Source organism: Rhea pennata, chromosome 4, assembly GCF_028389875.1.
Source record: "Rhea pennata isolate bPtePen1 chromosome 4, bPtePen1.pri, whole genome shotgun sequence".
Lineage (NCBI taxonomy): Eukaryota > Metazoa > Chordata > Aves > Rheiformes > Rheidae > Rhea > Rhea pennata.
This window is the reverse complement of record NC_084666.1, coordinates 67258745-67271075: the sequence shown is the minus strand read 5'-3', so window position 1 is coordinate 67271075 and position 12331 is coordinate 67258745. Positions and strand designations below refer to the sequence as shown.

Genomic DNA, 12331 nt, shown 5'->3' with positions numbered 1-12331 from the left:
AAGGTCTCTAATCCTTTCCTCCTCAACCAAAGGAAAGTCTTCACTTCTCCAGACTTTCTCCCTTACATCCGGGTTCTGGGATTCTTGAGGGCTGCCCTTAGCAGTGAAGACTGCAGCAAAGCAGGCATTCAGTAATTCTGCCTTCTCTGTATCCCTTGTCACTAGGGCCCCTGCCCCATTCAGTAGTGGGCCCACATTTTCCCTAGTGCCCCTCTTGCTACTGATGTATTTGAAGAAGTCCTTCCTATTTCAAATAATATCAGGGTATTTTCCTGAGACCACTTGAAGAAAGAAAACCCCAAATATAAGTTTTAAAACAAATCCATAATAGCCACACTGAAGATCAGTGTGCTGAGACCTTTTTTCTGGCATCAGAAGCATTTTGATTTTTCTTACTCAATTTTTTTTCTCTCATCACAGATTGAAATAGAATTAAACCTTGTACCAGATTTAATATTTAAAACACGCAGCAAAAGTTCAGATGTACCATCCTTGTTATTTCTGCAGAACAGAAAGAAAAGACAAGTGTTGCAGATTTAGAGATGCATGAAACGCATACTGATAAACTATATAACATTGCACAGTGCATTCTGGAAATCCATTTTTAATAACTAAAATCGACTACATGTAGCTATGCCAATTCACTGCCATGCTAATGGCTCTAAAAGTGTTTCAATAAGAAGCAGAAAAACAGAAAACAGTGATGTTCTTAATTCAAAATGAAGAGGCAGTGAATACAGAACAACTGCATGATACAAGCATCAAATAAAAAACCATCAATTTACATATTATTTGCTTAAAATATATATAATGCATTGTATCTAAACCCTCTTTGAATATATATTCATTCTGTCATCAAATATGATTTCACTGGTATTATTTTCACTGTTACAAATCAATCTTATATACTTTAGATGTTCTCCTATAATTTAATTTTAAAATGTTACTACAGTTTAATAGCCTTCCTAACAGAGATTACTCTCTAATGAATAGAATAATCCACTAGTTTATTAAAAATATATTATTTGACCATAAAAATTACCCTAACAGTGGTATTCAGTTCACTTTAACAAAACCATGATTTTTTCCATGTTTCGCCATAGAAAGCTCACCCTTACACCCTCATATCCCTGTGCATTTCTTAACAGCTCTTTGCCTAACTGCAGTCCATCCTTAACCCTTCCTCACTCCTCTCACAACGAAATCTTTCTTAGATGGCTCTGCTCTGTGGAGCATATTTGCTCCTGCATGCCTTGGTGCAGCCTTAGAACCCTTCTCAGCAACACTAACACTATTATGCAAAGGAAGAAGATGGCAGTGGGGGATCCATGGGAGCAGAGTGCAAGAAACTGCTCCATTAGACACCTGCCACCACTAATGGTCAGGAGCATCCACTCAGCACCACTCAACTTCACACCAAAGTGATGGGCAGATCTTTTGTCCTTCAAGCCAAAAAGAGGTGAAAGCAGTTGAAGCAGAATCCAAGAATCTAACTAAAAATACTTTGCAAGACTGATGACAACAATTTGTGATCTGAAAATTCGGGATGATTTCTGTAATAAATATCATAGAGGTAAAACAACACTTTCACAGCCTCAAAAGTTCTAGATACACATAGTAACATCATCTTTCCATGTGCAGATTTATCAAAATTCACCTACCATTGTCATCTCAACTATTTTAGAAGTTCCAATGCACTTTGATGACTTGTAAGTGAGCTCTGAATTACCTTTGAAAATGTTATACAATATATTACAATAATAATCCCATTATGAACCCTCGGCTTTATTCGTCCATTTAGATTAGTTCATTCGATAATACAATGCTGGCACTTTACCAGCTAGCAATTCTTAGAATTCCCAATTACATGATTACACTCAAAAGCCTCATTATTTCAAAATGTTTTATCATCAACTGACCATTTTTATACTGCTTTGAGACAACGCCACAAGCCTGTTCTTAACAAGATTAGCATCAAGATCCTTAGCTACATTTTGTTCACTTAACTCTACAGACTCTCAAAATTTGGAAAAGCTAGAGCCAAAGAAGCAAGTACATTAGTACTTGTACTAAAAAGTAATTGTACTAAGAAATATATATATATATATATATATATATATTCTTAATTTATTAGTTAACTGAAGTTTAAACAAAAGTAAAAAAGGAAAGCACACTACAGCTATATCATTACATGCTGTGATCTAGTTAGACATTATCAAATAAATAGCAAAGGACTAAGTCAATTTCTGAATGAAGAATTTCCAAGGAAAAAAGAGCATACTGCCAATGACACCTTTGATAGTTTTGTATGCAAAACTCTACACCTCCAGAGCCATTATCAATCATCCAACCTATTGCTAGTAGTCCAGAAACTTCTCTCCCCTGCATTTGTTTGACTATTGATAACCCAATAATCCATATCCTATTAGTCATCAGCTGCGAAACAAGAGATAGCACTGGGCTGGATTCACACGCTCCTTTCCTCATCATATAGCTTCACTGCAAGCCACGATCTTTCCTAAAGCCAGTATCTAGGCTGCTCTTAACCTATCTACACTATACACACCTCAGCCCTCAACAAACCAGCCCTTCTGTCTACACCACCTTAAGGCTCGCTCTCAGGCACTGTGCTCATTCTAGAAAACTGGCTGGAAGAACCGCGTTGTGCATCAGGACAGAGCTCATTGCGGGGAGGGCAGTGCATTCTGCAGAATCCTTCTAACCAAGGAACTGGGGGGAAACCAGCAGAACTTCCAACGCTGTTCAGCTGGGTTGAAATTAGTTTATAATGTTAGCACAGCATATTTAGTAAATCATCACTAGAAAGCAGTCAAGCAGACTCCTAAAGCTATCAGTAAAAAGTTAGCCATTCTTCATATTAAAAACTGCAAGAAACAAAATCTGTCTACATACAGACACAGAAAAATTATATATGTATTCTTTCAAGGTAGAATTGTTAATCCCTCTGTCAACTTATTTCTCCCTCTAATTTTGATCCACTGTTGGGAAAAAAATTACCAAAACGAGCTTAAACCATTTTCTGTTGGATGGTGGATCAATAAGAAAATACTCCACAGAACAAGCACTACGAATTTGCTTTTACAGCTCCCTAATGATAGATAAAATGGCAGACCATATAGACACTTATTTTTTGATGCAGAAATTTCAGAGACATTTCTAATATTTTAACAGTGTCACAAACAAGGACTTGCCATTTAAGACTCATTCCAGACTGGTACAAAGACTGATAGTGCTGAACCGTCAGTTTATGGCACCTGCACATGGGGTCTCTAAAATATTCTAAATCTTTCTAATTTGTTTAGAAGGCCAGAATAACTTGTCCATGAGCAGAAAACCCTTTTTTAGTGCATTCACTCCTTCTCCTGGAAGGAGAGCAGCTCCATACTTATCCCCATCTTCTGCTAGCTCAGCTGCTACTTCATAGATAAACAGAAAACACCTCTGCTGAAATCTAGTCCTTTCTCTCAGACCAGAAAAAAGGAACACATTGTTTGCTCATTTTTTAAAAGGGGAAATTGTGCTTCCATCATAAATTTGATCCACTGTTAAATCAATGGGATTACACGTAACATCTGGAATTAAGTAAATAATTAAAGGCTGTTTCCAAATTCAGGAATTATATTTCAAAATAGATTTTAAATTTACTATTCCAGCTACTTCAAAAGAAGATTTGCCTTGGAAAGGTAAAGAAACTTTAAAATCTCTGGTAAGAAATCTGCTGATGGTACAGTGAGGAAAGAGGCAGGACAGAGTCCATTTAGACAGAAGTTCTGGAGCTTACACAGCAGCCTCAAACAGGTGGCCACAAGCTCTGGAAGCTCCCACGGGTGCCTTATGAAGCAATGTCCTTCAAAAGCTGAACACCACAAATATACCTTTAAGTCTCATAAGCCGTTGTCAATTTTAGTGACATAGTTTAGAGTTTTATCCATGGGCTTTAAATCACCTTCTGAATTGCCCTTAGGACTGCTGAAGATTAGTTGAGAATCATAACTGGTTTCAACAGTATCCATACAGTTTGAGACTTCATAAACCTAAAGAACTCCTTTTAAGCAAACCATGTATCCAATGCTTGTACATCTACTACAATGCAAGAGTAATAATTATCCTGGGGCTCTTTTTGAAGGCACTCAGAAGACTCTTCAGTGTTTTCCATTAGAAACAAAAAGAGAGGAAACTAAAAAAAATAAAAATAAAAAACAGAAACATAAGAACTTTTGAAAGGCCAAAAGCTGGATGGATTCTCCGCAAGCAGTATTAAAAATAAGCAAAAAGGGGATGCAAAACAGGGACATTTTCTTTGATATATGCTCTTAGAAAGTAAATAATTCCTTTGAAGTTCCAGCCTTGTCAGTTTGCATTCGCCCTCAGACAGCCAGCTAACACTGGCTGTGTCTACAATAGCAGGTCGTGCAGCCCAGCAGGAGCAGATGCATAGAGCAAGAAAGTTGTTGCTGAGAACAGCAGCCAGTGTCCATGCTACACACATTTCCTTTGGACTTGTTCTAAGCCAGTGCTGTGGACAGATCACCCATTAGATGGAGAATATCTGAATAGTTTTATTCAAAAAGTGTGTCAAAGTGCTTGGATGCTTTGCACAATGATGTGCTGTAATCAAAGTGAAGAAAGCAAGGATGATCAGGAGATTCACCTCAAAATTTCACGTGTTTTTGAAGTTCTCCAAAATTCCATGCAACAGTAGACCCTCAGGATGTTCAGTAGCTGCAACACTACTGAAAAACAGGAGCAGATCACCATTATTTATCAAAAGGAAACGCTAACAATATTCAAATATACAAAACTTGGAATTTAATAGTTAGCATTTCCTGCTCTTGGAGAACAGGCCCACAAGCTGAAATCCATTATCACTACAGATCTTTTATGCTGAAAAGTATGAAGAAAAAATAGCTCAAAAACAAATATAACATTTTGAAAGTAAACAAAATTCTTGTATGTTCCATGTTTGAATAAGGTTGTGAATCATTTCCTTCTCTTCGGTTTTCCCTTTCACTTCTCCTAATTTATATAGTCTTGAATTTCATATTTCAGTACTTCATGAACAAATTATTTCAATACCTTCTAAAGATAAATTGTTCCATGAACAACAGAACTAACAATACTTGGTTTCCTATAGCTTCATGATTCATGGTTCAATTATTTGGTGTCTAGTAAGTGAGCTCTGGGAATTCATGAAACCTCTCTGCTTTGTGAAGACTCTAATGAGGATTGAGTTTGCCCTGTATCCTTTACTACAGCAAGGGGCGAAGCAAGAGTCTCCATCTCCTCTACCTGGCTACCAATTTTCACGAGCATAGAAAGAATGTATTTTGAGAGCACCCCTTTTCTTGTGTTCAATTTGACCAAAAGCAGCCAATTCCTTCTGAAGATATAAAGAAAGTAGAGAGAGAGAGGGAACATGCTGGCACAGAACAAACATATCAACTTAGTCCTAGCCTTTTTCTTAAACCGTATTAAAGAAAAGATATTTTAATCAGCAAATATATTACTTCTCTCTCTCTCTCTCTCTCTCTCTTTCTTTCTCTCTGTGGTAATTTTCATATAGAGTTTTAGAGTAATTGTAAACTAGAGATATAAAGTTTTTCTGTTAACATCTGCAGTCACTTTTCTGCAATTGACACCACTGCTTTTTCCAGACTTTTATTTCATGCCAAAAATGAAAAAAATCACAATTTGAATGGTGAAGTAATCTAGTCTCACTGACTTTTACTAGCATGATTGATTTTCCCTATCTAATTTTCACACTTAGGACTGCTTTTTAAGTAACTAACTTTTTAAATATGTCAGTACCGCTTACTTTTTCCTCATCTCTCGTCTAGCATAGACTCCACAAAAATATAAATGTCTAAAATAGACATTATAAGTGGATTTGTATTACAGGCAATGTAATCTTTTATGTATACATGAACACCATACCTACAAGCATTATTATTACCAGAAACTTTTAAACTTCTAGGTAAAAAATCAAGATGACAGATCATAAATTTTTTCTCTGCTAACTCTTCTAATGCACAAACGATGGAAGAATCAAACCTACAGGCAAACCAAACTCATTTAACTGTACTATTACATTTAATTCTATGAATACATTGTGTTAATCTCAATTTGAATAATGAAAGCTGTTTCAAAGGTGTTTTAAGCACACTGAGTCAAATCGAACAGTTCTAATGCTTTCGATAATAATAATAATTTCAATAATTCTTTCCGATACCATAAATACAGAACACCAGAGAAGGGAAAACATTGTGATTTAAAATAAAGGCTATAACTCAATACAAAAAAAGTCTTCCCTAAGAAAAGGTCAACTGACATTAAAAAACAAATCCAAGTAAAAACTTTAGGATATGCACAATGGAATATTCAAAGAACTGAATTGTTTTAAAAACTCTGCAGTATTTCTGAGTGCATGCTATTACAAGCCAACAACCAAAGAGAAGAAATAATTAGTTTTCACACACTACTGACTTTTATATCAAAGGTACTGCTTGTACTCATTGAAAAAGTGGACAAAACTACTTTCATGTGATATGTTCAATTAATTTTAAAGATAAATTCTATCTGTTACCTAGAGTAATTTATTACAGGATTGTGTCTAGAAACATAATGATATTTTGATGAAGATTCAGGTTGGGCTTTCTTTTTCCCTGTGAAAGAGAGAGATTTTGGAGTAGTGCAATACTTCATTTTCTAACTATCCCAGTCAGCATCTGTGAAGAACTTGGTGCAGTACAAGGCACTTACCCAACAAAAGACGAAGCACTTCTGATGATAAATCCAGCCTAATATAGACCTATGATGATTCCCAATTCTTTTTTTCCCTCCAAAAACACACATACACTTTAATAAACAATTAATAGCTGATGAAGATAAATAGTCAGATTGTATAATTGTTACAAAATAATCCTTTGGTAGCTTAACTGAAAGTTCAATTAAAATCTTTAAAGTTTTCATTTTTAAATGAGGTTCCCTTGTAAAATCATCTGCAAACCTATTAAGGAAACTCACTAGTAAGTGAACACTTCTTTATAATGTGATCCACATCATTGGAGAAATTTTTCATTAAATTAATTCAAATACATTTTTATATTAGATTACACAAATTGAAGAATTGCATCATGATGACCACTCATCTGGATTTCATTACAATTTTGCCTGAGAAACATCATACTAAGGCCTTTTTTTAAAATAAATAAATAAATAGTTAATATCCAAATTATAAACGCTATAAATCTGTACTTAGGTGTTAGTTTTGTTACAGAAAACGAATGAAATCAGCAGACATAAGGATGCTATATTAAAAATAGTTCCCATGTTTACTGCTGAAGACAGAACTGTGGATGTTCTCTTTTGTGAAGGATTTGTCTTCTCAGCAGAAATGAAAAGCAAAATCATATTTATTAAATCATATATAGAATGTACAAAAACTTAAACTCCAAAGAAATTCTCTAGAATTACTTAAGTGTAGTTATCTTTTCCAAAAATAATTATCTTTTTACCAAAAAAAAGAAAAGAAAAGAAGAAATAAAAATAATAGTATAAAATGTTGACCTAAACAACTATAGTTCTACAGAAAACAAGGAGGACAGGCCTTGCCTCAGAGCAAACTGTAAGCTAGCAAGAGTAGAAATACTAGCATTAGTTAATTAGCATTAATTTCATTTCACACTTTTCATCACAAAATCTATTATACACACACTCTTGTTTGCAAAACAATTGCTGGGAAAAACATACTAAAGTAAGATCTCCCCAAGCAGCAAATAAATGTAAAATGTCTGGTCTAAAAACAGCTTAACTGCTATCAATAAACTGATTTGGGAGTTGAAATCTCCTACCTACTATGACACCAACAGTGGCAGAGATCAAAATTAAACATTGTGTAATTATACTTGATTCTTGCCAACAACTTTCAAATCACAAATCTTTTAAACCAAATCAATCTTTGGTTCACTTAGAATTGTCATAATTTTCACATAGAAAGCCAAGTACTTAACAGCCTGCTAGTTTGCAACTTTGGTTATTCTAGCCCTCAATCTTTTAGAATTAATGAGGTCTTCCTATTTAATTTTGATCCTTTTCATTAAAAATGAAGTCAGGAAGCTTGGTAAGCTGATATTCAGAAACCAAGAGTCTTCATCAGACAAGTATATCAATGTGCCTCAGACTGCTTTTGAGGAACTACCAAGAAAAAGTCTTTCTCTCCCCCCAGTCTTTGTCCTCTCTATGAAAATCATTGCCAAAAAAAAATTTTATTGGCAAGCATAGGAAAGGATTTATAACATGTCCTGTTATCTGCGAAACATGCACCAAAAATGTCTAGTTCATTTCACATAGAGAAACAACCAAGTAGCACATAAGCATAGTTTTTACTACTATCTGGATTTACATTTGCATTTACTTATAAGTTTCTATAATCTCACTGTGCATTCTATCATAATGAAGACTTAATAGTGAATTCTTAGTTAACTGACTTTATATCAAAACATCTCAGAGCAATCTGCAAAATGCTGAGAAGTGGTCTGGAAGGGGGGAAAAAAAGCTTAAAAAGAAAAAAGAAAACTCAAAACTTAGGCTGACAACAGCATTTAAGAGGAAATGTTCTGTTTGAAATTCATTTTGCAACTGCAGAATAATGGTTTTCTGATTATTTATTGATAACATATTTCTAGGACATCCTAAAATACTATTACAGTTTTAATTCTACTTTGTTAAATTTTTAGATCTACTTCTTAACTCAGACTTTCCTGAATCACAGATATTTGTGGAACTACAACAGTTTCTCATACAACAGACTTGTGAGTAGAATTCATTGCAAGTAGAATACATTTCAAGTAGAACATATTAAGCATTAAAATACTAGCCACAACACTTTGAAATAGCAGAAGCGGTTTTGCAAGCACATTTGCACACATTCTTAAGATACAGTTTTTAAGATAGACTATGATCTGACATTTCTAAATTACAAAAATAATTCCAAGTAATTTTATCTTGTCAATAAAAGCATATGGCATTTGTATAGTTTGGGGTTTTTTAAACAAATTCGAGTCCCAGATTAGCACTAAAAATGAGTCAAAAAGTTTGACTAGCAAATCAAGCCCGAATCCACAAGCACCAAACAAAGTCTATAGTTAAAGGTGAAACTCAAAATCAGGAGACAAAAAACAAAATACAAACAGCAGGTAATCTGGTTCTGCTTTTTATTGCAGTTTTGTTATATAATTAAACAAACCTGTTCAAAAACAAGAAGTTAATAAATGATCTCAGATTAAACATAGTATGGATAGCCTTAACTAATTAAATTTGTTTTTTGGTCACTAAAATGTCCTGGCATTTAGGATTTTTATAGTAGGATTAAAGCAGCTAGTTCCCAATGAAAATTCCTTAATTCCTTGAACAAGCCTTGTCAAAAAAAAATGTTCATAGTTTTCAGAAAATAAAGTAGTATTTCAGCTGCTGTTTCATGAGACAAAAATTAAACTCACCTGGTATATCCTTGTCAGCCATAAGTAAGCTGTCTCTAGGTGCTGCACTAAGAAAGGAGCTTTGCTTTCTTCTAGCCAGTGTCGTTCGGGGAGACATGAATTGGCTTTTCCCATGTGTTTTCTCGTAGGATTTTTGGACCTCATAGAACCCTGGTGGTGGAACTTCCTGCAACAGAACAGAAATAATCAACTGAAACAATGCAGAATTAACTCAGTAAATTCTTAAAAAAAAATCAAATTATAATATGATTGTAGATAAGTGCAAGTGAAAGGAAAACATCAACTGCAAAGAAAATTACGGCTTTTTTTTTAACCTTACAATTATACATTGTTGCTACAAAAACATGCAATCGTATTTTCAGTAGTTCAGGAAGCTTGAACATTATCTACTGGTGTACCTCCAAAATGCTGAATGCTCTGCACAATTTGGTATCATTCACAAAATGAGATCTCCTTTCCTCTGAAGAAGTGCAATGTGCATCATGCAGAGGAAGATAGTAAATGGATTCCCAAGTGAATGTCATACAACCTAACTCCAGAATCAGAGTCAGTTTAATCACTTCTGCACACAAAGCAGTGACAACCTGTAACATACATTATTTTTGGCACCTGAGCCAGATTCTCTATACCGAGTTGAACTGCTCCATCTAGTTTGCTCAGAGCTAGAGACGTCTAACATAGCACAGCATTACGCTTGAAAGGCGTGCACTACAGTTAATAGCAGACAAAAGTAGGTTTATATTTATTAACCTGGGATTTCACCCCAGAATAGCAAAGCAATAAGCTTAGCTTTAGGGAAGAAATACTGTTACCCTGCAAATGAACATTTGTTGCAGCATGCTGGTGAAATGAGACAGAGAGAATGTTATTTATGTCCAGAGAGCCCTATAAATGGATAAACAAAACATTTTCATTAAGATGTACCACAGGAACATCTCTTCTAAAATTCCATCAAAAGCATTAAGATTTCTATACACAAGGATTTAAAACGTCTTACATTAGAGTACATTAGCCAATAATGTATCTTAAAGCAAAAAAGTTCATGAACTGTAGCACTTCAGTATGCTAATTCAGAATTACTTCAGTTGAAATTGCTCTTTTTTCAAGATACTCTATTGATTAACTTGTGTGCTCCCATTTGCATTTCTCAAAATGCTCTAAGCACAAAATAGAAGTTAAAAAATATTAACAATGTCCTGTCAAAAACAGTGAAAGGCAACTGGGAAGCTAGATATATTCCATACATTGCAAAATTAAGTTCACTTTTCATCTAGTGTAATTTTTATGTCTGGCAAATCAGGCACAGTAACCGACACCACATCTTACATTTGGAACTTACCTTCACAGTTTTCAGTTTTAAAAACATAATCAGTTTTACCTCAGGCAATTTCTTTGCTTTAAGTGTATAACAAACCTAGTCAAATCTTTTCTGTGAGTTTTCTCAAATATTACCATCACAATCAAATGGGATAAGTAGGACAATAAGGGAAATCTTTGGGGATTTAAAAAATAGTTTTCCTGCGGTTTTCTTTCCTGGTCATATTTTTGAGTTGGTTTGCCCATTCTTAGAAGCACTTATTTCACTTCTTAAACTTCATGCAGTTGCACATAATGTGAAATGCAAAGAGTGGATTACTCAGCCCTGAACCTTTCCAACTTTTCCCATTCTCCCCTTATTTTTGGGGAAAAGTGTTCTTTATGCATTATCACATTACCAAGCAGAGAAGCTTCTAAGATACAGTCTCATGTGTGCTAAACAAGACTGTCTGTTATATACATAAAGCAAAAAAAAAAAAAAAAAAAAAAAAGACTGATTATGTTACTGGCATACTGGAAGTTATTGGCTTCAAATTCACATTTATTTGAATACATTGATGTTTTGCTACAGTTCTGAAAGCAGAAAAATGTAAGAATAGTTGTGATATTATTGGCCATCAACACTAAAGGTCAGTGTTGCAACACTGCAGGTGTCCATTACTTTAATTCTAGGTGACTTTATTTAAACCCTGGAAGAGGGCACATGTTTGTTCCGGATTTTTATAAACCTAGAATCTCAAAATTAATGCAACCAACCGTAACTCCAGTCCTGAATATAGTGTACATTAAATTTCACCTTTTGAGTCACATATATGGCTGAAACACTTAATAAAGGAGCTGAAATTGCACTTTTATCAGGAATATATCACACCATGGTGGTGGACAATGGTCTAATAATGAGGGATGCAAAACTCACCTTTATTTTCTGACATATCAAGAAATAAGACTCAGAAAATAAAAGATCTGTTGCACATCAGATTCTTAATCTATACACTTCTAAGCTTCCTTTTCTTCATCTGTCATTTGAAAAATTTCTTTTAGCCAATTAAAAAAATTGTGCCAGGTCAAACTGAATACAGTAATACAACAGGACAACTAGTATAACTGTTGGAATTTTTAAAAGTTTTTACATTTCAAACTCTTCTTCACTTTCCTAGCATCCCTTCGAAGTTTTTTCTCCCATAGAACTAATTTTCCATTTACTTAACAGAAAAAAGATTAACTTGCTTCTAAGTAGTTCAGGGAAATTCATGAAAAGAATCTCTCTAAAAACAACGTAGAAGAAATAGACCAAAAGTGCTCCCTGAACTGGTTTGATTCACATAATGATGTTAGACTTCTGACTTTTGTCTCGGGACTGCAAAGTTCTTATCCAGTTTTTATAAAATATTCAGTAATTGTTTCTAGCAGAGGTTATACATATTGTCAAGGTTATTAAAACAGAAACATGAAAAGAAAAGTTTGGAATTCTTTTCTTATTTGAAAGTTTGATTTTT

At 34.4% G+C, this 12331-nt stretch overlaps 1 protein-coding gene across 1 annotated transcript in view; it reads right to left on the bottom strand.

The window, feature by feature from the left end:
• Positions 1-12331, bottom strand: part of STPG2 (sperm tail PG-rich repeat containing 2) — a 148476-nt gene that overhangs the window by 63716 nt on the left and 72429 nt on the right. The window contains exon 8 of the mRNA XM_062574964.1: positions 9519-9684. Coding sequence (XP_062430948.1) covers positions 9519-9684 — 166 coding nt within the window. The remainder of the gene's footprint in view (positions 1-9518; positions 9685-12331) is intronic.